The 27,666-nt window shown below is 47.9% G+C and overlaps 1 protein-coding gene across 1 annotated transcript in view; it reads left to right on the top strand.

The window, feature by feature from the left end:
- Positions 1-27,666, top strand: part of TAGAP (T cell activation RhoGTPase activating protein) — an 88,513-nt gene that overhangs the window by 13,989 nt on the left and 46,858 nt on the right. Inside the window, exons 2-3 of the mRNA XM_027551957.1 lie at positions 992-1,074; positions 10,223-10,381. Of these exons, the coding sequence (XP_027407758.1) occupies positions 992-1,074; positions 10,223-10,381 (242 nt within the window). The remainder of the gene's footprint in view (positions 1-991; positions 1,075-10,222; positions 10,382-27,666) is intronic.

Below are 27,666 nucleotides of genomic sequence, written 5' to 3'. Positions count from 1 at the left end.
GCTCTGAGGACTTGGTGTTTCCTGAGGGTGGCACTTCCCTTACAAAGGGGCAGAGCAGGGCAGCCCCCTCTCTTTGGGTTCTTCGCGCATTTTGGCTTTAATGAAAGATATTCCTATGGACATCTTTTGCAAGAAGACTTTGTGGATGCCTGTTTTCCCTTCTCTCGAGTACATTTGTACAGATGGAAGTTCTGATTATGATATTGTGATTTGTGACATGTAGATTTGGTCATTCAGATGAGTAATGCAGGACTTCCACTCACACGCTGTTTGGCAAAACTGATCTCAAGGACTTGTCTAACAACACGGTGGCTGAGAAATTAGAGGAACGTGTGGCTATTAATATAGAGCTATTAAGAGTGAAGAAAGAATTGTTGTTGTTGTTGTTGCTAAGTTGCATCCAACTCTTTGCAACCCCATGGACTGTAGCACACCAGGGTCCTCTGTCCTCCCAGAGTTTGCTCAAATTCATGTCCACTGAATCAGTGATGCCATCCAACTATCTCATCCTCTGTCGTCCCCTTCTCCTCCTGCCCTCAATCTTTCCCAGCATCAGAGTCTTTTCAAATGAGTCAACTCTTTGCATCAGGTGGCCAAAGTATTGGAACTTCAGCATCAGTCCTTCTAAGGAATATTCAGGGTTGATTTCCTTTAGGATTGACTGGTTTGATCTCCTTGCTGTCCAAGGGACTCTCAAGAATCTTCTCCATCACTACAGTTTGAAAGTATCAGTTCTTCAGCACTCAGCCTTCTTTATGGTCCAACTCTCACATCCCATGACTACTAAAAAACCATTTGACTATATGGACCTTTGTCAGCAAAGTGAAGTCTCTGCGTTTAATACGCTGTCTAGGTTTGTTATAGCTTTCCTTCCAAGGGTTAGGGTTAGGCATTCCACCATGCAACTGCATGTGGAAATTAAAATGATTACAAGTGAAAAATATAACTGAAAAAAATAAAAAGACAACCCCACTCTGCTTTGTTTCTGCAGCTTGGGAGCCTGACCCAGCGCCGCCCCTCGGTGCCAGCAACTGGACTGGGCAAGGTGTTCAGCAAGGCATGGCTCCCCGCCAGGTAAGTGGAGACCTCCCCACACCCCGCAGGGAACCACAGTAGTCAGATGGGGAGCCTCTCTGAGTGGAGGTGCCGCCGGGTTCTCTTCTCATTTCGTAGCCCATCACTAGGGGGTCTGTGTCTCCAGGGCACCATCCCTCCCACAACAGAACGGGTCATGCTGGCCCACATGAAGGTGGACCAAGCAAAGGCCTCAGTTTACCCCCAGGCACCAGGCACCACAGGGGCAGAGTGTTGTTGGGCTGCTCATTGGCTCACCCCTGGGGTCTTGGCATTATGTGGGTACCCTCCAAAAAGGACCAAAGAGCAGGAAAGAAACAGTTCACCAAAGTGAAAGGTGGAGCTGAGACTGATGTTTAAATTCAATCTTTTCTTTGCTGAACTGGTCCAGGTTGGATGAGTGTCCATGTACCTCCTGGGATCTCACTCACCCCAGGAGGTACCCAGGGCAGAACAGCAGCAAGGAAGAACTCCTATTCTTAGGCATTTCCCATACGATGCTGCTCCCCGTCACCACGTTGCACCATTTACCCTCCAGCTCTCCTTGGGAATGGATCCAATTTTTATCCCAACAAAAGTGGAGGAGGTTGAGTAACTCATCACAGGATGACAAGGACTGGGAGCCCAGTTCAGATCTGAGTGACGCCAGAGTCTCAGGGCTTCCCTAAAACTCTCTGCACAGAGTGAGTTTACAGGGACCTAAAGCAACATGGCAGGACCCTGGGAAGATGACCAAGCAGAGCCCGCCCCAGGCAGTGGACGGCACGTGGCAAAGCCTGAGCACTCTCGGAGAAAGGAGGCCACCCCTGTGATTCCACAGTGGTGGCCTCCTTTATCCTCAGACCTCACGCTTGGGCACAGAGCCCCCATTCCAGGATGCCATGGACATAGAACTCACACCTACTGAAACACACGAGAAGGTTCCCAACTCATGCTGGGGGCCAGGCTGCACTTGAGAGCCCCCGGGAGCCCTGTAGAGTGCTCCCTCCCTTCCTCAGAGCCTCCCTGAATGTGAAAGCTTAGTTCTTGCAGACAGGTAGTTACTGCTTTCACACATCTCCTGGAAGCTTTTGGGCGGAAGCCATAGCACTTGATGGAAGATAAAATTTTCCATCTGTTTCTAAAATCCCTATCTCCTGTCGTTTAAGAATGAAGGTCATACAGCTACCATCCTGATGGGAGCCTTTGAGTTGTTACGTTTGATATCATGACTTTTGTGAAAGGATGGTTTGGGGGCAGGGATCAGAGGGCAGGAGAGGCCTGAGGGGACACGGCAGACACAGCCCCGCCTCTATCCACTCAGCATCACCTGGAAGAGGTGCTGATCTCAGAAGGTTGCCCTGGCAACAGAGCCGGTGCAGGTGATCAGGATCCCAGGAGGGGAGGGGAGGCTGCCCAGAAGGGGCTGGGAGCAGAGCAGAACACTTAGGGGGCTTGCCTGAGGGTCACTGAGCTGAGTCAGCAACCCTGAGTCACAGACATGTGGGCTCACGAATGAGACACCATGTTGTCATTGTTGAGTAGCCAAGTCGTGTCCAACTCTTCCCGACCCCACGGACTGCAGCATGCCAGGCTTCTTTGTCCCTCACCATCTCCCAGAGTTCGCCCAAGTTCATGTCCATTGAATTGGTGGTGCCGTCCAACCACCTCATCCTCTGTCACCCTCTTCTCCTTCTGCCTTCAGTGTTTCCCATCATCAGAGTCTTTTCCACAAAGACACCACAGGTGATGGTAGATTCTCTGGTAAAGTTATGGGAACTCATTGTCTCCATCAGGCAGAAGAAGACGGCTTTCCTAGGCTCTCCAAACATGGGGGAGAGTGGACTGAAATCGTAGGTGATGCACTTGGCCTACAGGAGAGCAAGGGTACCTGGGGGCGGTCGGGGGACCACAGCATCCCACACAGCATGTGTTGCCTGGGAAGGCCACTCCTCACCCCTCCACTTGGGAGAAGATGCCCGAATCTCACAGGGTGGAGGGAGGCCAGCAGAAGCCCTTTGAGACTGTGGCTGGAGATGGTTAAATTCTGCTAGCTGGGTACCAAATATTTGAATCCACATATTATGATTTTAATCATCATCTTTAGTGGTTAAAACTTAGCATGAAGGTTTCAAAGAATATAGGGACTGTAATGGTCTCTCATAAGGTAATATCCACAACAGGGAAGGATGAGAAAAATCAGGACTGAAAATCTGGTTAAGAGAAGAGACAATGATGGTGGGTGTTGAGTAAAACTCTCAAGTGGTTAAGCGTATTCCAGGAGATAAGTGAAAGTAAAGCGTGTCTGGCTTCACTAATGCAGACAGGTTACGTACCTTTCCCGCCACATCAGCACCTGTTTCACCCAGCGCTTTCAGGGGCTGCTTTCAGGAAAGAGAGCAGGTTCTTTCCTCCACTTACGGATCATCTACGACACGCAAGGCACTCTACTGCATTTCCTGCTGAGAGTATGGATAAATTCTGTTTGACTCAGCCAAGCTCATATCAAGCTTGAGGTCTGGAGGTGGTCCCATAGCCACCACCAGCGTGCTCCTACTTAGATACTCTTAGAGGTACCTGTATGTCTTAAAGCTAAATATCTGGTCACAGGGCAAGATAACCACATTTCTTTGGTAAGTCACTGGAAGCAGTGTGATTTGACTAATGAATCGGGTTGTTTATTGATCACAGAAAGCAGCACCTGGAAGTGTTAGTTGCCCAGTCATGTCTGACTCTTTGCGACCCCATGAACTGTAGCCTGCCAGGTTCCCTTGTCCCCGGGATTCTCCAGGCAAGAATACTGGAGTGGATTGCCATTCCCTTCTCCAGGGGATCTTCCTGACCCAGGGATCAAACCTGGTCTCCTGCACTGCAGGTAGATTCTTTACCATCTGAGCCCCAAGGGAAGGCCACTCCTGTAGCTACACTGTTTGCTCAAACCTCAACACAGATAACAGTAGCGATTAATTGTGACTATTATGGCTCAGATATGCCGATGACACCACTTATGGCAGAAAGTGAAGAGGAACTCAAAAGCCTCTTGATGAAAGTGAAAGAGGAGAGTGAAAAAGTTGGCTTAAAGCTCAACGTTCAGAAAACGAAGATCATGGCATCCGGTCCCATCACTTCATGGGAAATAGATGGGGAAACAGTGGAAACAGTATCAGAATTTATTTTTTTGGGCTCCAAAATCACTGCAGATGGTGACTGCAGCCATAAAATTAAAAGACGCTTACTCCTTGGAAGGAAAGTTATGACCAACCTATTTAGCATATTCAAAAGCAGAGACTGCCAACAAAGGTCCGTCTAGTCAAGGCTATGGTTTTTCCTGTGGTCATGTATGGATGTGAGAGTTCGACTGTGAAGAAGGCTGAGTGCCAAAGAATTGATGCTTTTGAAGTGTGGTGTTGGAGAAGACTCTTGAGAGTCCCTTGGACTGCAAGGAAATCCAACCAGTCCATTCTGAAGGAGATCAGCCCTGGGATTTCTTTGGAAGGAATGATGCTAAAGCTGAAACTCCAGTACTTTGGCCACCTCATGCAAAGAGTTGACTCATTGGAAAAGACTCTGATGCTGGGAGGGATTGGGGACAGGAGGAGAAGGGGACGACAGAGGATGAGATGGCTGGATGGCATCACTGACTCGATGGACGTGAGTCTGAGTGAACTCCGGGAGTTGGTGATGGACAGGGAGGCCTGGCGTGCTGCGATTCATGGGGTCACAAAGAGTCAGACACGACTGAGCAACTGAACTGAACTGATTATGGCTTCCAGGTTATCTTGCCAGTTGACCCCTGGGACCAGATGTTTAGGTTTAGGAGGTTCAGGTACCTCTAAGAGTATCTAAGCACGAGCACCCTGGATGGTCTGGCTGTGGAACCACCTCCAGACCTCAAACTTGATATGAGCGTGGCCGAATCAAACAGAATTTACCCATCCTCTCAGCAAGGGATGTAGTAGAGCACTTTGCATACAGTAGGAGATCTGTAAGTGGCTGAAATATCCGCCCTACTTATCAGGGTGACCGCACCATTCAAATGCAAGTGACAGTGTTCATATGACATTTACCAAGTCCTGTGTTAATCAGGCTAACCACATCTTCTGACCTGATTTAGCTCGGAATTGGTTTTTGTGTCTAATCTTAATAGCCTAGCTTCCAGGCTGTCAATCAAACAACAGATTTACTGAGCACCTTCTGTGTACCTGACACAGAGCTTGATGCAGGGGAGCTGCGCGATGGATAAAACAAAGGCCCTGCTCTCGAAATGTTCCCACCATAGTGACAGGTGAACAAGTAACCACAGGAGAGCAAGACAGGTGTTCGAGACAGAGCAAGGTGCTGGCAAACTCCAAGGAAGCACCCCCTTGTGCCGAAGAGTCAGAGCTGGTTTCAGTTGGATGGAGAATGGATTCTGATAGACAAGAAGGAATTGGCCAGGCTAGAAGGGGCCACCGCAGGTACACAGGGACATGTCCTAAATGGCTAGTAGTAGTGTGTCGTTTATACACTCGTGAAGTCCCTATGGAATAGTGAATCCTAGTTAGGAGACATAAAGTCCTTTGGGAGTCTGATTTTTTTAAATGATGTCCCCAGCCCCCACGAAGCCACCCTTGGACTCCTGTTTAGAAAATCCTCCTGCAGGATATTTAGAGTCTAGAGACCTGGCTTTATCTCCTCCCGTCAACATTTATCTTCTGTTCCTCACATTTCTGAGCCTTGGGTTGCCCATCTATAAATAGGGCTCACGGATTCCTGCCTGACTCACCAAGTAGATGAGAATTAAAATCAAGAAAGGCCATGTGGGCAAAGAGTAGTCTAAACTCTAAACCATCTGAAAGCCATGTATGAATTTTAGAGAAAATATTAGAGAACTAATGATAACACAGTGATAACTAATGATAACACAAGGGCTTCCCTTGTGGCTCAGCTGGTAAAGAATCTGCCTGCAATGTGGGAGAACTGGGTTTGATCCCTGGGTTGGGAAGATCCCCTGGAGAAGTAAAAGGCTACCCTCTCCATTATTATGGCCTGGAGAATTCCAAAGGGGTTGCAAAGAGTCAGACATGACTGAGCGACTTTCGCACTTTCACACGATGATAACATCACAGGAGGAAAAGAGGCTCAGACCACAAGAGCCCTGAGAATCTCAAAGGCAGCGGCAGCTCTGCAGCATTTTAAGTCTGGGACTAGATCAAGCTCATACACTTAAAAAAATCCCCAGAGAGTTATGTGGAGGATGGAGGGGCTCAGAGAGTCAGGGGAATTCAGGTCTGAGACGAGGAAACCCGGAGAAACTATTGAGTTATGCAGGACAAGGCTTACACCCAGACTTCAGGGGAAAACACCTTGAAACAGAGTGCCTGGAGAGAGAGAGGTGTGTCTACATCTTTACTCCGGGCGGCTCCTAAAGCAGGCCACCCCAAGGTCCTGGGGAACAGAAGGCCCACGTCTCGGCTGCCTCTAAACCCCAGCCCCTGCGACACATGACCTCCAGCTCAGGCTTTCTACTGCTGAAATCAGTTTAAGAGCACTTTGTTCCTTTTGAAAAACCACCAGTCACTCAGAGAACCCCTAAATGCTTCATCGTTCTCCATTCCTTATGTCAGATCTAGAGAGAGATGGAGTTCAGGTCAGAGAGTTGGACTAGAGTAGCCTGGTACCTGGCCCTTCCAGTGAGTGGTCCCTATGAGCATACTCACTCTGCTTCCATGAGAAACTTCTTTCTTCCCTTTCTTGAAGCAAAGTGGTGCTGGAGAAGACTTTTGAGAGTCCCTTAGACTGCAAGGAGATCAAACCAGTCAATCCTAAAGGAACTCAGTCCTGAATATTCATTGGAAGGACTGCTATTGAAGCTGAAACTCCAAAACTTTGGCCACCTGATGCAAAGAACTGACTCATTGGAAAAGACCCTGATGCTGGGAACGATTGAAGGCAGGAGGAGAAGGGGACAACAGAGGATGAGATGGTTGGATGGCATCACTGACTCAATGGACATGAGTTTGAGGAAGCTCTGGGAGTTGGTCATGGACAGGGAGGCCAGGCATGCTACAGTCCATGGGGTCACAAAGAGTCAGACACGACTGAACGGACTGACTTGAAGCATGCTCGCAAGCTTGCTCAGGCCAGGAGCTGACTCTGAGTCCAGCAGGGGCCTTCAATGTACTATATAAGTCCCCAGGTCAGGGTCTAGGGCAGCGGCTCGGGTCTCATAAAGCGCAGGCAGCCAGCACTTTCACTGTGAGAAGCTGCCATCCGGCCCCACTCGGCTGGAAACTCATCACTACGTGGAAAGGCAAAGGGCAACGTTATTTCCATTCAGCATGTATTTGCTACATCACTCGTTTCCTATTTCAGCACGTTTAAAAAATTTCCCCTCAGGGGAGAGTGCTGAGGCGCCTTTGTTGTGAAGTATGGTTAACACGAGGTGCTTTTTTTTTCATGACGTCACTCAGAGTGGGTCTCTGTGTATAGGAAAAGTAAAGCCTCTGTGGCTGTACAGTCCTCTGGGATATCAAAGAAATGCAGAGAAGAGGGAAGGGATGGTTAAGGGGAAGAGCAGTGAAATGTGAGGGGAAAGAAAAAACAGTGTCTAGACCAACATCAAAATGTGGAAAAGTGCTTGGCGGGGGCAGCATTCTAAAAAAGAAACCTCACCTACTTCCTCTTGCTGGTCATGGCTTATCTCTGTGTCCATAGTTTTTAAAGCTGAAATGAATAATTATCTGACAGGTTTAGATCTGTTACTCTCAATATAGCTTGTAACATCAGATTTTAAATATTCAAATATTTTGCTCAAATCATCAGAGGCTCTGTATTAATGTTTTTATGTGCTCTAAAGCTGCAGGTGACTAAGGCTGAAAAGAGGCCAGCAGTCAGAGCATTGCCCTCCTGTGTTTAAATAAATGCTTAGAATCACTTGACATTTAATAAGATGCTGGCTTTCTGGCTTTTTAAATAGCCGGCAGGGACGCTGGGCCAACATTCCCGTATGGTGCTGGTGGACCACCCCCTTGGACACAGCAAGACTTCTGCCATTTTTCCACAGACCCCACCACTCCCCATTACACACCACAACCATTCACTTTGCCCACCTGGCACCCAGGCATTTGAGGGTGCAGCCTCTGGGTCAGGCAGTGAGGCAGGCTCTGCTGGGTGTAGCCAGTTGTCCTTTGTACTAGTGAGCTTCTGTCCCTCCAACATATGAAAATAATTAGGCATTTCCGAATAAACTCAGAGGCAACCAAAATACATTTATTTATCTCTTTTTAAACAATGTGGGTTTTTTTAAATTTATTTAACCATAGTTGATTTACAATGTTGTGTTAGTTTCAGGTATACAGTTTCAGATTCTTTTCCATTATAGGTTATTACAAGATACTGAATATAGTACCCTGTGTTATACAGAAAATCCTTGTCATTTATTTTATATAAAGGGGTGAAAGTGAAAGAAAGTGAAGTCGCTCAGTCGTGTCCGACTCTTTGCAGCCCCATGGACTGTTGCGTACCAGGCTCCTCCTTCCATGGGATTTTCCAGGCAACAGTACTGGAGTGGGTTGCCATTTCCTTCTCCATATATAAAGTGGTATGTGTCAGTTAATAAACACAGAAGGGAGTTCTAGTTCCTGGGTCCTGTGGTTTGAGTCCCAATTTCTCTACCCTTGGGCTTCCAGGGGCTCTCTATTTAGGGGCTTCGCCGGTGGCTCAGATGGTAGAGAATCCACCTACAACGCAGGAGACATCAGTTCGATGTCCCTGGCTGGGAAAGATCCCCTGAAGAAGGGGATGGCTACCCACTCCAGTATTCTTGCCTGGAGAATTCCATGGACAGAGGAGCCTGCCAGGCTACACTCTACAGGTGGCAAAGAGACACAGACAGACTAAGTGACTAACACTTCTCTACCCTGGTTCCCTCCCTGAATAGTTAAGTAACCATCAACCAAGAGCTGGAAAGGCTCTACGGCACACACCCCCAGGCTTCACCCGGGTCCCCATCATTTCTGGACCGGAGCTTGTGCTGAGAGTAACTAAGTGAAGGCAGTGGGAGGTGTGGGGTGGGTGGAAAGGTCAGGAGGCAGAGTGGGGTTAACCAGCGGGAACTCTTCATCAGGGCACTCCGTCAAAGACTCGTGCCACATATCATTGATTTCTGGAGAATGCAGAGTATTGAAAATGTTCACGTTTGCTTTAAATAACAGAAATGTGTCCTTAAGCCCCAGCACAGCTTTATTCAGACAACACATCTGAATTAAACAGGTTCCCGGTATAAAAGTTCTGCCTCCAAGAGTCAGTACTGCCGCCTTTAGGATGGAAGGAATGTGAGCAAAATGTTAAAGCAACCATAAAACAGGCCAAGCAGGCAGCCATCTTGGTAGGCTAGTTCCCGAGTCACATAAAAGAGTTGCGCGCCTCGCCTTCTCTCCTTCCACGCACGCACGTAGGCACGTATACACGCCCGCACGCACGCACACTGAGGTCATCCATGTCTGCTGGAAACTGAGTGAATGACCAGGAAGTGAACAACCAACAGGAACTGAGTGGTCCCGACTTGCTAAGAATCACAAGGAGAAGGTGCTGGAATCAAGTCATGCGTTTCCACGGTTTACTCTCCACGCTGCAGAATCATGCTGTGCAGGAAAACCACTGATTTGGAGTCGTAAGATTAGATTTCACTGTAGGCTAAACCTGACCACTACGACCTTTAGGGAAAACTTTTCCTCAGTCAGTCAGCCCGAGCTTCCCGCCCGTGTGCCACAAATGAGTGACAGCGACGCCACCTCACTGCTCCCCTCGGCTTCCCCGCACCTGGACGCCCAGCCAGCCTGTTTGCAGCCTCAGTTCACCTCCTGGTGACACGAAAAGGTTTGGGACGCATTGCCTTGGGTTAAAATTCTCGCAGAAATTCTCAACCGTTAGATTATAAGCATGTATTCGCTATTCACTGACGCAGGACCAACATTTCTTGACTGATGATGCTTGATTGTAAATCCAGTTTTGAAGAAAAAAATAAACAGCAACTTGCAGTTAGCCTCTTCACTGTTTTCCCTCCTAATTTCCACCCCAGTTAAGCCAGACTCCTGGTGACATGCTGTTCTGAGCTGTGTCTCCTCACATCCTATCTGTCTACCGACCACTATCCCTTAGAGGCTCATTCCTACTCTCTTCCACCCAGGAAAGGCCTGGCATCCGCAGTGTCCCTCCAGCAGCTGGACCTGCCCACCCAGCAGACAGAGTCTATCCTCCAGTGCCCCGTGGTGCTGACTCAGGGCCCCAGGACCAAGGAGAGGCACCTCTTCCTCTTCAGGGACTGGCTGGTCGTCGCCAAGCAGAGGTAAGTCACACGACTGGCACTGTCTTCCTGTCTGTGAAAAGGCACTTTCTTTCCGAGTCCCCCCTGCCTGAAGGCATCTCAAAGAGAGCTCCCCCTTCATTTGACAAATGAGACCATGAGACTGGAGAGGCTGCCTGCCTCAGGCAACATCACAGGTGTAGCAGGTTGAAAGCTAGTAGGGCGGTTAGGGTATAGGAGAGCCATCATTTAAAAAGAACTCTTAGTGAACTTGATCTGTTGGGTTGCTAAGAAGTGCTTAAAGTGTTCACAGCAACAAATTTGAAATCAGAAAGTTAGAAACTCAGTAATTAAGTTCATGTTAATTACCATGATAATCATATTTCTCTGGGGGAAAATATGCAATTATACGTCCTCAACGTTTCTATTAGATCAGGAGAGGCTACATCAAAAGAAGGGCAGTATTAATTTTCTGACTTGTAGGCTGAGTGTGTATCAGCAATGTCTCTTGATTTCTTTCCCATTCCCCAGAAGGAACACGTGCCTGTATGCTCCTTTGCCTCAATCTGCTCTGGGCAGAGAGGGAAGGAAAAAGACCAGGTCCCTCTACCCCACTCCTCACGTGGAGCCTGTCCCTTCTCTCCTCCCCTCGCCACAGTGTCTGATAGATTAGCTGCACCCAAATGAGAAATGGGACCAATGATCACCCAGCAACTAAGTAACTCTCTTCATTTCCTCTGGGACAGGGCAGGAGGGTGCCCAAGAGGCTGGTAGTGGGTGAAGAATACCCCCGGCAGAGCCAGGAAGATGACCTGGACCAGTGGGGATAAACCACCCAGTGGATAGCACCCTGCCCCACCTTGCCACCTACCTGCCCTACCCTCCTGTCCTTTGGTTTGAGGGGGTTCCTCTCCTCCTTCCAGAGGGCCCACAAAGCTTAAAGGGAATAAAAAACAACTTTTCCTGGGCAGGGAGAAGGGGAGCACTGGCCTTGAGCAGTTTCCAAGGTGGCAGCCCAAACAAGGAGTGGTGGCAGGAGCCGCTTGGCCAGGCCACCAGTTGACTTTGGCTGCAAGAGGCTGTCTGATTCTGAATGAGGGACACGGCGGCCCTGAGGATGGGACCCAGGGCACCCGGGGTATGACCCCCTGACCACGAATGCACCTGAGCTCCAGTTCAATCCCAGGGCAGTGACTACCTGGAGGAAAGTCACCTTGGAGCCTGCTCATTTGCCTTCTGGAAATGAGCTATGCCTGCCGGCTTCTGCGTCTTTTATTGCCACAGCAGAATTCAGAGAGCCCGAGACTCAAGTGTGTTACTGGGCCCAAGTGCCTGGGGAACACCCACCTCACTTTCGGAACTGAGCACCTGCCAGGCACATCATGCGTGTCAGCTGGCTTAATCTTCCCAACCCATTTCACAGATGAGGAAGTTAAAGCTCAGAGAGACTGAGTGCTTGTCGCAAGTCCCCCGAGAGGAAGTAGCGGAAGCAAGTCTAACACTTGCACCCTGTTTCTCAGAGGGCAACACCCGGATCCCGGGGGGAAGTTCTCTGACTTGAGCTGCACTTCCCAGGGGCACATGCACATCAAATAGGATTCCACGGATTTTTCAGAAAGAAAAGGGTTCGGGAGATGTGTGACAGCCTTCCGCAAATTCCACATTGGCAAAGGAAAGTTGGGATGGGGCTGCTGAACATAGACTTTAGAGACTTGTGGGATTGATTCCTCAGGGAAAGCGTGGGCCCCCAGGGGGAAGTTCTCATGTCCACAGTCAGCTCAGGGTCTTCATGCAAAGTGCAGGCCAGAGCCGTGGAAAGGATTTGAGAGACCTGGGGTTGTCTGTGCAGCAGTGGAGGGAAAGACCCTCCTTTGCATGGATGATGACTGGATGGGGGCAGTGGGAAGGGTATTGTACTTCTGTCTTATAAGAAGGAAAGCATTTGCAAATTTTTTATACTTTCATTTAATTTCCCTTGAAAAGTTCTATTTTAAGCTTTGGGGGAAAACGTGCCCGTTTTAAAGAGCTTCTCACACCTACCCACCATGATTAATTTTCTTAGATGCTTAGAGATTTCAAAGAATTCAAAACGTATCTGGCATCCTCCCCTCATATTCGTCCCAGCCAGGGAAGTGTTGTTTTCAGAACCCCGAGAAATCCCCCGAGGCACAAACAGCAGCTGGGGAAGTCCTGCCCAGCACATCCCGAGAAAGTGAAGCGGCCCCTTCCTGCCTGGTCCGCACAGAGCACTGTGCAGGCTGCTGAATCATTCCTCGCTTTCATTCAAACAAACACCTCAAGTCCTTCCTCAAAAGGCTCGCTCCTGCCCGCAGTCAGGGGAGAAACCCAAAGATGCGCACAGGGTGTGGGCATCTGTTCACAAGGCCAGTCCGCCACACGGGCTCTGCACCAAGAGGGGCGCTGTGGGTCGGCTGCAGGCACCTGGTCGCAGCATCCTGAGACCTTGCCAGACCCAACCACGTGGCCTCCCCGGCTGCAGGGCTGCAGCCAAGCCCGGACCTGAGCCTTCACACACTGCTTAGAAAGGATAACACAGGAACCCTCTTCCTCTTCCCAAAGGAGTCAGGCTGACAGCAGTTGCTGAGTAGGTGGATCAGATGTCCACACACTCCCATGGCCCAGCCCTCGAACCCACTGCGTCGTCTCCTCTAATGGACCTTGTGCTTCTGTCCCAGCTGTTCCTGCCACCTGGGAGGCTGCACCCCTCTTCCTGTGGCCAGCTCTAACCCAGGCTTAGGGACACAGCTCTGTGCACAATCAAAGTATATGCTCTGGAACTGCACTGTTCTATATGCCTCAGTTTTCTCATCTGTAAAGTGGGGATAAAAATAGCACCTCCCTCATAGAGTGGCTTGGGGTGGGGATTAAAAGGGTGGCTACATGTACAGAGCTTAGAATGGGCCTGGCACTCATGTTAAGCCAGGAGTCCCCAATCTTTTTGGCACCAGGGGCTGATTTTGTGGAAGACAATTTTCCCACAGGCTAGGGAGTGGGGAGTGGTTTCAGGATGATTCTCATAAGGAGTGCACACAACCTGGATCGCTCGTAAGCCCGGTTCACAGTAAGATTTGCGCTCCTTTGAGAATCTAATGCCCCTGCTGATTTGACAGGAGGCAGGGCTCAGGCAGCAGCTGTAAATACAGATGCAGCTTTAGTCACCCACCATTCACTTCCTGCTGTGTGGCCACGGACAGGTAGTGGTCCATAACCCAGGGGACGGGGACCCCTGTGTAAAGCATTTGCTATGAAGAACAGTCACTTTCTCAGGTGCTTTCCAGGAAGGACTCTGAGGCCCCACCTTTGGCCCAGAGAGAGAAGAGAAGAAAGCTCATAGCTCTCACTAGCCTGGAAGTTAATTGTTAATAATTAATGATTAACTAACTAGTCACTACTAGCGTTGTAGAGGGTGTGCTCTGCCTGAGTCATTCTGCTGTGTCTGGTGGTGATAGAGTCCAAGCTCTCAGGCTCTTTATAATCTGATAGGAGAGGTATGGTGGACAGAAGGGAAGGAATGATGACTGATTCTTGAGTCTGCTTTAGTTTGGATTGTTGTTTTTAATTCAAAGAGTGCAACTCCTCTATGGTTGGAAAGTGTAGTCAATTTATCTAATTTAGTTTAGAGCAGAATGTTCTACTAAGTTTTTAGGATATAGTTGGTACCATGTTCAACTATGCATAATGAGCTATTTTAAAGAAATTTTGCTATATTTTTACAGGGTTTGATATCTGATTTTTAGAACTGTGAGCCGCATGGTTACTTTCCGATCAGTGTGATTAGCATCAGTGAGTGAAAATCAGTAACAGTCTATTGCAATCTATTGGCAAGAACACGCCCTTTGCCTCCACAGCCAAAGGGAAATGTTTTCAGTTGCATTTTACTATAAATAGTGTGAGACACAAAGAAGTTAAGTGTATTTCATAACATGCCCAGTTGTTTTGAAATGTCCTTAACCCAGAGCAATAGCAGTTCACGGTTGGTAATAACCACCCCCAGGACTGGCTGCAGAGCCTGGGGTGAAATGAAAATGTGGGGTGCTCGGTTCAAAGAGCAGAAAATGAAGCCGAGCACAGGGGTCTTCTGAGCACGGGGTCACCGCACAGGCCACGTTTGTTCGTGAGGCTGGCTTTGGCTGTCCCCCTTATGAAGTTGATGTATTTTAATATTGACATTAATGTATTAACACACTTAAGGAGCTTCCAAGCTCAAGGCCTTTACTTGACATATTTACAAGCATTTACCAATACCTAACAGGATTTCCCTGTAGCTCAAACGGTAAAGAATCTGCCTGCAATGCAAGGGACCAGGGTTCAATCCCTGGGTTGGGAAGATCCTCTGGAGAAGGTTATGGCAGCCCACTCCAGTCTTCTTGCCTGGAGAATCCCATGGATAGAGCAGCCTGGTGGGCTACAGTCCATGGGGTCACAAAGAGTCAGACACGACTGAAACGACGTAGCACACAAGGACCCAACGTGCCGAGTATTGCGAACATAGTATGTGCTTGCTCTGGGGCTTCCCTGTGGCTCAGCTGGTAAAGAATCTGCCTGCAATGCGGGAGACCTGGGTTCGATTCCTGGGTTGGGAAGATCCCCTGGAGAAGGGAAAGGCTACCCACTCCAGTATTCTGTCCTGGAGAATTCCACGGACTGTATAGTCCATGGGGTTGCAAAGAGTCAGACACGACTGAGTGACTTTCACTTCCTGCCAGTCATTGTACTAAATCCTTCACATCTAGTAACTCACTTCATTCTCAAAAAATTCCTATCAGGTAGGAAATGACATCTTGTCACTCATCATTGTCTGTTTGTAGAAGGGAATCGACAAGTCCAGCCTGCACATGAAAGGAGAAAAATTAAACTTCAGCTTTTGGAGGGGGATCTGCTAAAGGACTCACGAACGTGTTCATGAGCGTCATATCAACATGCAAGCTGCGGGGACTTCCCTGCTGGCCAGTGGTTAAGGACCACCTCGAAAAACAGGGGATGCAAGTTCGATCCCTGTCTAGGCAACTAAGATCCCACAGGCTTCTGGGCAACTGAGCCTGCGTGCCACATCAAAGATCCCACGTGCCACAACTAAGACTCAACACAGCCAAGTAAATAAATAAATATTTAAAACAAATATATAGATTGATTGATAGATAGATTGTGTTTAAAACCATGAGGTTAGTTAAAATCACCATAATAGTGAGTGTCCAGAAAAAAAGAGAAGGGGACTCAGGACTGAGCCCCGCAATGTACAACATGCAAAGGTTCCTTTTCTGCTCTCTAGATAGGAAGCCAGGCATTTCCCAAGGTCACCAAGTCCGTGGGTAGTGGAGCTGGACCCAGGCCCCAGGCACTCGGGTTTCAGAGCCTGCACTCTTCACTGCTCGGCTGCTCTGAAGGAAACCCACAAAGGCCCAAGTTCAGTAAATGAACAGACGAATGGAGATCTGTAAACTGATATTTGCCATTTGGCCTGGTGTTAATGATATCCATGAAAATTATCATTTCTTCTTGGGTTCTTGGCCTTGATATGCCTGGCACCAGATGATGGTGCCCATGATGGAACCACTCGTTGGTCGACACATTTCTTTGCTGAGCATCTCTGTATAACAGACACCGTTCCAGGCACTTAGGATAAAATAGACAAAAAGCCCTGCTCTTGTGGGGCTTATATTCTAGCAAGGGGAGACAGAAAGTAGACAAGAAACATAATAAACGATCTAGAGATTCCCTGGTGGCTCAGAGGGTAAAGAGTCTGAGTGCAATGCGAGAGACCCAGGTTCAGTCCCTGGGTAGAGAAGATCCCCTGGAGAAGGAAACGGCAACCCACTCCAGTATTCTTGCCTGGAAAAGCCCATGGCTGGAGGAGCCTGGCAGGCTACAGTCCATGGGGTCACAAAGAGTCGGACACAACTGAGCACTTTCACTTTCAGTATGTTGGAAAGTGGTATGTGTCTTGGGGGAAAAAATTAGAATTGGGTAAAAGAATCAGCAATTCATGGCAAAGGAGGGGTCTTCACTGCAAAGGAGAGTTTTGAGCAAACATGAAAGAAAGGAAAGTTGGCAGGGTGGATAGCAGTATTCCTGGCCCAGAAAACATCAAGAGCAAAGGCCAAAGGCTGGCATGTGCCTGGCATGATGAAGGGCAACACGGTGGCCGGGGGGGAGGGGAGCAGAAGGAAGAAGGGCAGGAGGATGGGAGATGTGGCAGCAGGCAACAAGTGCCGATCAGACACCCCAGCGGGCTCGCAGGAGGCAGGACTCTGGCTTCTTTTCTTTGTTGGGTGAGATGGGAGCCTGGAAAGGGATGGAGCAGGATCGCACTGGCTGCTTCGTGGGAAGTGGCCCGGGGTCAGGGCAGAAGCCAGGGCAGAGAGAAGGGTCACCTCACAATCTGACATGGCTCACCTGGGGATGTGTGATCCAAGGGAGTGAGGGATTGCCCCGTATGGAAGCTGCAGCCTGTTTGTAACCTAATCTCAGAAACGGCATTTGAGTTCTTCTGCCATAATCTGTTCAGTAGAAGCCAGTCAGGAAGTTCAGATCACACTCAGAGGGAGTGAAATTAAGCTTCGCCTCCTGAAGAAAGGTGTACAGAAAGCTGTGGGATCATGTTTTTAAAACCATCACATCGACACGTGGGTTATATTTAACAGCATGAGATTGGATAAGATCACCAGAAAAAGAAAGGGGGACCAAGGGCTGAGCCCCAGGATGTATCAACATTAAAAGGTTGAGGGGAAGATGAAAACTACCCAAGGAGGTCGGGAATAAGAAATTTGTGAAATGAGAAGAAAACCAAGAGAGTGTGGTGCTTTGGAGCTAAATGAAGAAAGTGCATCAAGGAGGAGACTGGTCAGCTCTGTCAAATACGGCCGTCAGCAGGGTATCCCTCCTGGCCCAGGACAGGCCGAGCTCACGCCTGCTTTTGGCCTGACGTCATTACTAATGATAACCTCCCCCGCCCCGCCACCATTCACTCTTAAGAGCAGCCCAGTTTAACAATGAATTATGTGCACATCCCAAACAGAAGTCAAGTAACATGAACTGTGAGGTTTGTGAATTGGATCCTGAAGTGCAGAGATCATTGGTAACCAGGGGAGACGATCTGATTAGTGGTTTACTGTAACACGTATATCAGCATTCTTTTCATTCAAAGTACTTTTCTATTAGAAGTTATTAATTGGACTTCCCTGGTGGTCCAGTGGCTAAGACTCCATGCTCCCAATTCAGGGAGCCTTCAATCCTTGGTCAGGGGACTAGTAATAGATCCCACATGCCACAATGAAGATCCAAGATCTGACGTGCCAAAACTAAGACTCAGTACAGCCAAATAAAAATAAATATTATTTGAGTTATTAAAGAGCTAAGCAAAATATTAACTATGACCAGTATTAACATAAATTTGGTACATTCTTTCATGTTACAAGATTCGAAAAATCTCAAATGCAATTAGTTCACTAAATTTTAACTCTTCTCAGTCATTATTTGTTGTAATCAACAGTTACACTGACGTTTGATTCCGCTTTAACCCAAACTCACATTGTGGGTTTGGGATCTTGAAAAATTGTGACTGTTAACAATATTACAGAATTAATAGGTTCTTCTTGTTGTTGAAAGAATTTGACCAACTGGCAAAAAAGAGCCTCTTCAATGCAATACAAATAGATAAAGTAGAAACAGACACCCCAGGATTTGTGTTTATTCATGAAATGCTTTTCATTCGATAAAATGCATAAGCTATGGGGTCTTCCCTGGTAGCTCAGCTCGAACAGAATCTCCCTGCAATTCAGGAGACCCCGGTTTAATTCCTGGGTTGGGAAGATGCCCTGGAGAAGGGATAGGCTACCCACCCCAGTATTCTTGGACTTCCCTGGTGGCTCAGATGGTAAAGAATCGGCCTGCAATGTGGGAGACCCGGGTTTGACCCCTGGGTTGGGAAGATGCCCTAGAGGAGGGCATGGCAACCCACTCCAGTATTCTTGCCTGGAGAATCCCATGCACAGAGGAGCCTGGAGGGTCATAGTCCATGGGGTTGCAAAGAGGGACTGAGCACACACACATAAAGGCTGTGGGGCTTCCCAGGTAGCACAGTGGTAAAGAACCGGCCTGCCAAGCAGGACACTCGGGTTTGATCCCTGGGTTGGGAAGATCCACTGGAGAAGGGAATGGCAACCCACTCCAGTATTTTTGCCTGGAGAATCCCATGGACAGAGGATTGTCCTCTGTGGGGTTGCAAAGAGCTGGACACGACTGAGTGACTGAGCATGCATGAGTGCATAAAGGCTATAGTTACGGATTGTGCGGGGCTGCCCCAGTGGCTCAGCAGTAAAGGATCCACTTGCCGATGCAGGAGACGAAAGAAACTCAGGTTCAATCCCTGGGTCAGGAAGATCCCCCGGAGGAGGGAAATGGCAACCCACTCCAGGACAAAGGAGCCTGGCGGGCTACAGTCTTTGGGGTCACAAGAGTGAGACATGACTGAAGCAACTAAGCAAGGCTTGTTCCCTGACTCTCCTTGTTGCCCTGGCTTTCAGCTTCCCTGCTGGCTACTTCTAAAGAGATGACCCTTGTCCCTCTATTGCACCCATCTCCACTCAGCCTGTGTCAAATTTAATCAACATCTGGCATTTACTTGCCCATCAGTTTGCACCTCTTGGTGTGTTTAGTCACCTGCCACAGCTGTGTGCGTGTGTGTGGTCCGTGCCTGCACTTTCACACCTGCTCGGGTCACAGGGCTCAAATACTACCTCACAGGACCGTTTGTCAAGTGAAAGATGACTGTTATTAACCTTGTTGAAAATTAAACTCTGGCTTATTTCTGGCATGTTTCCGAAAAGGAAAGCTGATGACAAGTTTCATTTTACTTATTTGGTCTGGGATCATTTTTTTCTTTGGAGAAGGCAATGGCACCCCACTCCAGTACTCTTGCCTGGAAAATCCTACGGACAGAGGAGCCTGGTAGGCTGCAGTCCATAGGGTCGCTGGGAGTTGGACACGACTGAGCGACTTCACTTTCACTTTTCACTTTCATGCATTGGAGAAGGAAATGGGAACCCACTCCAGTGTTCTTGCCTGGAGAATCCCAGGGATGGGGGAGCCTGGTGGGCTGCAGTCTGTGGGGTCGCACAGAGTCGGACACGACTGAAGTGACTTAGCAGCAGCAGCAGCATTTTTTTCTTGGGGTCTTCAGCTTCACTGAAAGAGCGATTTCCATTCATAGGGAGAGGAAATGATCCTCATGGCTTAAGTGAACCCTGGTGAGGGGAAAAAAAAATGTTAGAAAGGAAAATTGTTTATATAATCTTTCTAAATGTTTCTGATATGAGTAGTGTTCTCATTTTAACTATCAGAAACTCTAATATGACTGCTTCCGTAAAGGATCCTACCAGATAGTCTCCATCTCTGACTAGGGGGCTCTGTCTTGAGGAACTGGCCTGGATTCATGACCAGTACAGGGTGTCTGGGTTTCTTTTCACAAGAGGGTCAGTCCCAAGCTGAAAAAAACTCAGCCTGCTGGGAAGAGGCAGTTAGGGAGCCAGGGCATGACCCAGAGGGTTGGAAACAGACTAAAAACCCAACCCTGGCTGAGCAGTTATGGTGAGATGAACTCTACAGCCTTTATAGAGCACTTAATTTTATCTTTACAGTCACCCTGTACCTCAGGAGCTGTATTAGTCAGCTAATGTCACAGAAATGACACAGAACAGATCATCTCAAAACGCGATAGCTTACAAAAACAAGTGTTTGCTTCTTGCTCACACAGCTGTAAGTCACCTAGCACTTGAAGGCTGCAGCCAGGCTCAGCTGGGTGTGGGTGCCCGCCACAGGTTAAGTTCACGCGATCCCCAGTGTCTCTTCTTCCGGGACACTCAGAGCTTGTGCTTCTAGTGGTAATGTGGAGGTGCAAGAGGGCACACCCAATCTCACAGGCATGCTTCAGGCCTTTGCTTGCCTCTTGTACACTAACCACCTGTCCCAACAAGTCCAACGGCCAAGGCCAAAGTCAAGGGTCAGGGACAAGACACTCTGCCCCCCAGGAGGCCTCGTCAGGAGTGTGGATGTGTAGCACTACTATGGGAACATGAAGACTGGGACCAATAACCAAATCCAGCGTGAGTGCTATTGTTACAGTCGTCTTAGGGATGAGGATATACCAGGAGAGGGTGGAAGGCTTGCCCAGTGGCCCGCTAATGTTAAGTGGAGATGCTGACATTTAAATCCAAGCAGACAAACCCCAGAGCCCGCAGTTATTCACGACAGCTCAAAGGGGACCAGGCAGATGCTCCTGTGGGGCAGGAAGGACACATTAAAGGTCAGACACAGGGTGGGAAAGTCCAGGGGAAGGAGCAGGCTAGGATCAGCCAAGAGGACTCCCGCCCGTGCCCTTCTTGTATCCACTTGTACAGATAGCTTCCCACAGGCTTGTCTGTAGAGGTGTCTCCTCTAGGCCAGGGGGTGGAATCACAAATTGGCACACTTATATCCCCAAATAAGGAAGATACTCCCCAAATCATTTCATAATTCCAGTAGCTGTATCTCCTTATATTTTTCTATCATTTAAAATAGTATGTAAGGAGTAAAACAAAACACCCCTTTATAAATAAACAGGTCGATAGATAAATAAAAGTTTAAGAATATAACTCTAGTATCTTCCTAGTGCTTGAGAATTGGTTCATGGGAAGTTTTTCTGTTACACTTTGGATATGTTTGAATTTATTTTTAAGTATATATATATATATATATATATGCTATATATACTTGAACATATATATATATTTTTTTCATCGAATTCCAAAATTTTTTCCATTTCCAAAAAGCAAATTTAAACTTTGAGAATTTTGATCAGAAGCTAAAAATCTACCTTATTGCCATGTCTAAGATAGGAATAAACTTCAGTTATTTTAAAAACTATTTTCTACTATTGTAACCAATTATTGAATGTATTGGGTCAGAAAATGATAACTTCAATATAGCTTATTTTTTAATGTTTAATAACTGTTTATCCCTGGTGGCTCAGTAGTGAAGAATCCACCTGCAGTGCAGGAGATGCATACAGGAGATGTGGTTCAATCTCTGGGTTGGGACAATCCCCTGGAGTACGAAATGGCAACCCACTCCAGTATTCTTGCCTGGGAAATCTCATGGACAAAGGAGCCTGGGAGGCTACAGTCCATGGGGTTGCAAAGAGTCAGAGACATGACTTAGTGACTCAATAAGAAGAAGTTGGGCTTGAAAGTAATAAATTCAAGATAGCTTATTTTTTAATGTTTAATAACTGCTTATAACAAGAACAAGGTAAGTATAAAGATTGGTGAGAGGAGTTTTTTTCCATCTAAACTTTTTAACATTTTGGTTTTCTGTTATAGCAAAGTGGCTCCAATTTGGGGCAATATTTCTTAAAGTTTCAGTGAAATACAGTCAGTTGTGTTCTTTTATCAATTGCCTTCTTATTTCTGACCAAACCATAAGAGGCTAATAGATTGTGAAACAGCGATTCAAAGAAAGTACCATCAAAGGAGAAATGACAATCCTGTTTTAACCCCAAAATAGACCAAGTTGTAATTCCTTCACATAGAGGTGACGCAACACTACTGCTTTCATGGAAACAAGGGATTCTCATGACTGACACTGTTGCACAATTGGCATACACCTCTCGTTCATTGTGAAGCGTCTACCTTCATTTCTATCAGCTGCTGATAATTGCACGTACTCATTTTGTCTTTGTTTTCAAAATCTTTAAATACAACTGTAGTAAAATTTCCAACCATATTAATAGGATAAATTTGCTATTTAAAAATGGGATTTCTTGTTTCATTATTAGATATAAAAATTTTAAACTAGTTCATATTATATAATATTTTATATCTTGTGTGTGTGTTTTAGTCGCTTCAGTCTTGTCCAACTGTTTGTGACCCTGTGGACTATAGCCCACCAGGCTCCTCTGCCCATGGAATTCTCCAGGCAAGAATACTGGAGTGGGTTGCCATTCCCTTCTCCAGGGGATCTTCCCAATCCAGGGATTGAACCCCAGTCTCCTGCATTGCAGACAGATTCTTTACCGTCTGAGCCACCAGGGAAGCCCCTTTACATCTTAAATGTGATTATTAGAAAATAATGCTCACAATACATCGATCAAAATGTAGAAAAGCAATTTTTAAAAACATCTAAATAAGTAGAAGAATTAAAAAGAAAGTTGAGTTGGAAATAAACAAATTTTTAAATGTCAAAATAAAGGTAAGAAAATATCTGGTTTGCAATAGAAAATAAGAACATTAAAATATAGGAATAAATCTAAGAAAACTGCTCAAGAGAAAGTTACTGCAGTACACTCGTTACTGCAGGAGCAAAGCAAGGTGGGAGGAGAGCTGGGGACACGTCGCATGATGGGACCCATGCTTAGAAATGTGGGCCCTGGGACAGCTCTGATGGGGACCACGTGGTGATATGATTCAGCAAGCTGAGTATGCCTTCTCCATCTGGGCAGTAAGCTTCCATCTCTGCAAGTTACCTAGCAATGCTTCGCATTGTCACAGACCATTGTGCCCGATGCTGATACGTGTGTATAAATTTACTATCAGTAGTTTCCAGTTTTCTCATTTTCACAGAAATAAAATTTTCCTCAACTGTGCTAGTTAACAATGAATCCAATTGAAATCACTTTACTAAAAATCCCATCCTTAAAAATTTTTGTTTTCTAATGTTACATGGAATGTCAAACCCCTTTCTGTAAAATGTATAGTACGGTAAAAAAAAAAAAATAATAATAATAATAGGCTATTTTCTTTCCTGCCACTGTGCGGTGACATTCTTTGCAGGAGCCTTGTCATGTTCCAGTTTGGTGCTTGGAGGTCATTATCCAACATAATTCGCTTTGTCCTCTTTTCTTGGGAGATGAGTGCTGAGCCAGCAGGGCGGGCTTGTCTCCTTTGGGTGAGGCTGCTGGGTTTGGTAGTGGGCGCATAGAGTTCTGAAGCGAGTGGCGGCTCTGGAGACAGTTTCAGTCCCTCTCGGGTCATTTCTGGGCTCTGTCGTCCTGGGTTCCCTCACCTGCAAGATGACGTAATCAAGCTCCCTGCCTGCCAAGTCACTTCAGTCGTGTCCGACTCTGTGCGACCCCATGGACTGCAGCCTACCAGGCTTCTCCCTCCATGGGATTCTCCAGGCAAGAACTCTGGAGTGGGTTGCCATTTCCTTCTCCATCAAGCTCCCTGGTAGACTCTTACTAAAGATGTGATGCTACTATGTCACCTCCTTGGCGCTCAACAGATACTAGTTTTTTTCCTTAACTATTGCTGGAAAAATGGGACTTCCCTCTTGGCTCGGTGGTAAAGAATCTGACTGCCAGTGCAGGGGACATGGTTCAATCCCTGGTCGGGGAAGATCCCATATATTGCGGAGCAACCAAGCCCTTGTGCCACAGCTATTGAGGCTGTGCTCTGAAGCCCAGGAGCCACAACTACTGAGCCCTTGTGCCCTAGAGCCCGAGCTCCAAACAGGAGAGGCCACCACCACGAGAAACCCACACACCACAACTAGTGAAAGCCCAGGCAGCAACAAAGACCCAGTACAGCCAAACATAAATAAATAAAATTATAAAAAATGGAATGAATTTGTAGAATAGTGTGTGGAGGATTTAAGTATGAATACTTCTGAAATCTTGTAAATTTGGTTTGTTTTTTTTCTTAAGTCATGGAGTCCCTTGTCCCAGGTCTATTTTTCACGGGAATTTGCTAATGTAATATGGGCTTCCCTCAGAGCTCAGTTGGTAAAGAATACACGTGCAATATAGGAGACCCGGGTTTGACCCCTGGGTTGCGAAGATCCCCTGGAGAAGGGATAGGCTACCCACTCCAGTATTCTTGGGCTTCCCTGGCGGCTCAGCTGGGTAAAGAATCTGCCGGCAATGCGGGAGACCTGGGTTCAATCCCTGGGTTGGGAAGATCCCCTGGGGAAGGGAAAGGCTACCCATTCCAGTATTCTGGCGTGGAGAATTCCATGGACTGTATAGTCCATGGGGTTGCAAAGAGTCAAATAAGACTGAGCGACTTTCACTTCCCTTCACTTCTGAATGTAAGGATAAGGGAAAGCTAAAGGGTGGACACCCCCATCACAGAGTGGGGACCAGGAGAGCAGCCCTGGGGGATCAGCACCGAGGGCCCCCTACTCCCCTTCCCTCTTTCTTGAGTCTCTGTGGTACTGTTGGCAACAGGAATGAGGCATGAGGGTTATGTTTTTTAACAGGAAAGGAAAAACAATAAGACCCTTAAGAGTGTGTCTTCCTTTTTGATGGAGACCATTACGCTAACCACCTGAGCCAGAAGAGAAAGTCAGAAGGTCTCTTCCTTTCTGTTTGCACCGCAGCACTTGGTGCAGAGGGGACTCCCCCGTGGCCAGTCTCCTGGGCAGGCCACTTTCCCACTGGCGGATGTGGGCAGTTACGTAGCCCAGCGTCACAGAGGGACCACCTCCTGTGATGCACAGGGTGGGATGGGCCGTGAATTGAGATGGAGTGGGGGCAGGGGTGGGACGGGCTATTTAAAGTGTCTTTCGGGCTTGCTGTGTCCCGTTCGCACCAGTAAAGCGTGACCTGAACGGCCTCTGCCAGGTGTCCAGTCCTGTGCTGCATTGACCCCAGTCCAGCTTCTGTTCTCTTGACCCAATGGATACTCGCTGCCCACCTCCACCTCCAGAGAGAAACTAAAATAGACAAACTCCTTCCACAGAGAGAAATCTCTGCTGGGCCATGAAACCTTCCAAGTGCCTTCCAGTGCCCAGATGCCACTGCTCCTGAGTTCGCTCGCTGTGGATTGAAGGATGCAATAACAGCTAACATTCTACTGTTTTGATTCTCTGCCGGGCACTGGGCTAACGTTTTTTTATATTATTTACGTAATTTGATCCACGTAGCAGCCCACCGCTGGTACATTTATTCTCACTTTGAAGGTGGGGTAGCTGATGCTCGGGTGGCTGACTTCCTTGCCTGGAATGACAGCTTGGGGAAGCAGTGAAGTGCAGATTTGAAGCGGGGTTTGCCCACAGCCAAGCCTGTGCTTTGAATGGCTCCATGGGGGTGGTGTAGGTCTGGGCCCAGGTGTGTTGTCACTAGTTAATTTAGGCTTTCTTGATACACTAGCGAAAAAAAATTGCAAAAACAATTTACGGGAAAACTATGAACACTTGGTCACAGGAGGCTATAACCCAGTTTTACCAAGGGAATCTGGCTACAGAGGTCATCTAAACTTGCCTTCCCCTCCTCCTCATTCTAGAGCCCACGTGTTCTCTGGTAGCATCGTTGAATTCTTGGCAATTCAAAGGTCCTGGAAGAGCATCCATCTTTTAATTGTTCCGGGTTAATATTTACACATTGCAGGTCTCTGTTTATTTTAACTAAGTGCCAAGTATTTTTATTTTCTGCCAAACTACGAGCCTCAGAATGCTGTACTCTGTAACCCCGGGGAAGACCCAGAGCAATGCCAGGAGGAGGGGAAGGGCAAAGCGAGGGCCATGCCATCTTTGCAGGTTAAATCCCATTGTCTCTGAAAGAACTTCAGCTTCCTCTACCAGTATTCACTGGAGTGAGTTTGACTTGCAAATTTATACCAGGCCGACAAATAATAGAAGTGAGCAAATGAAATAATAGAGGAACTTTAAACTCTTCATCCTCCACTTAGATCATGCCTCTCCCGGACACTCATTTAGGGTATGTGTACTGACTCAGCCTTAAAGAATCCACCTGCCAATGCAGGAGACTTGAGTCCGATCCCTGAGTTGGAAAGATCCCCTGAAGAAGGAAATGGCCACCCACTCCAGTATTCATGCCTAGAGAATCCCATGGATAGAGGAGCCTGGCAGGCTACAGCCCATGGGGTCGCAGAAGAGTCCCCCATGACCTAGTGACTAAGCAACAATACACACGAAGTCAAGACAGAGGCTCCTCTTCAGGGAGGGGCTGAACAGTGTGGCTCAAACAAGAGCCAAATGTCCTGCTTTCCTTTGTGAGTGTGTGTGTGTGTGCTCAGTCACTCAGTTGTGTCTGACTCTTGCAACCGCACGAACCATAACCTGCCAGGCTCCTCTGTCCATGGGATTCTCCAGGCAAGAATACTGGAGTGGGTTGCCATTTCCTCCTTCAAGGGATTTTACCCACCCAGGGATCGAACCCACATCTCCTGCATCGCAGGCAGATTCTTTACCCCTGAGCCTCCTGGAATGCCCCCTCTTCACTTCCTTCCCCCCAAATCCATTCAGTGCTCCAAACCATGAAACCAACCCCTTGCCTGGTCTCCATTGCCTGCCCAGCCCCATCTCATCCTCCAGACCTTGAAGACTGATCCCAACACAGCTCCCCACTCACCTCTCTCCCATCATTTCCAAACCTCAGTGTCAGACATCTGAGCTAATTAAACCACCAATCACATCACACCACTCCTGCCGAAAGCCCAGCACCTCCATGTGGCCTTGAGGACACTCTGCTCTCCAGTCTGATGGCCTCTGCCTGTCCGCCCCCACCCCACTGTTTCGGGATACTTACAGTTTCCAGAACACCCCGTGACTCCCATGCCTGGGCCTTTATCCTTGCTGACTGCTCCACCACAAGTCCCCTTGTCCTCCTATAATCGTGCTGGACCACAGCACCTCCTGGGTGGGGTGAGCATTAGTCATCCTGGACCCCCACAAAGCAGAAGCTCAGCAGAAGCTCCCCCCACCCCCAGATAAATAGAGAAGTGCCCACCCAGTAGGAGGATTTGGGAGTGTCAGTCTCTCAGTCGTGTCCAGCTCTGCGACCCATGGACTATAGCCCACCAGGCTCTTCTGTCCATGGGATTTCCCAGGCAAGAATACTGGAGTGGGTTGCCATTCCCTTCTCCAGGGGATCTTTCCCACCCAGGGATCCAACCCAGGTCTTCTACATGGCAGGCAGATTCTTTACCATCTGAGCTACAGGGAAGTCCCTATCCCACGAAGTCTCTTTTCAGCCAGACCATTTCAGAATGGCAGTACAGGGCAGTGCCATGATCAAGGGCAGCATCATGGTCAAGGGCAGAAGCCGGACCCGAGGTCAGCCCCAACTCTGCCCAGGGAGCTCCTCAGCAGAGTGTGGGGAGTAACAGAACCACAGCACAGAGTGGCAGGAAGGTTAGGAGAGACGGCTGTGCCAGAACAGTGGGGAAAACGCCTGGATCCATGTGGCTCTCATTTTATTTCTTTATTTCCCCTTAATCTCTCTCAAATCAAAATCCAGCTTGAGAAGTGCTTTCCCTTTTCCCTGGGAAGGAGCCAGATGTCTGCTTCCCCAGGGGAACAGGCTTAATGACAGA

This window comes from Bos indicus x Bos taurus, chromosome 9 (assembly GCF_003369695.1).
Source record: "Bos indicus x Bos taurus breed Angus x Brahman F1 hybrid chromosome 9, Bos_hybrid_MaternalHap_v2.0, whole genome shotgun sequence".
Classification (NCBI taxonomy): domain Eukaryota; kingdom Metazoa; phylum Chordata; class Mammalia; order Artiodactyla; family Bovidae; genus Bos; species Bos indicus x Bos taurus.
This window is presented reverse-complemented; position numbering and strand designations above follow the sequence as displayed.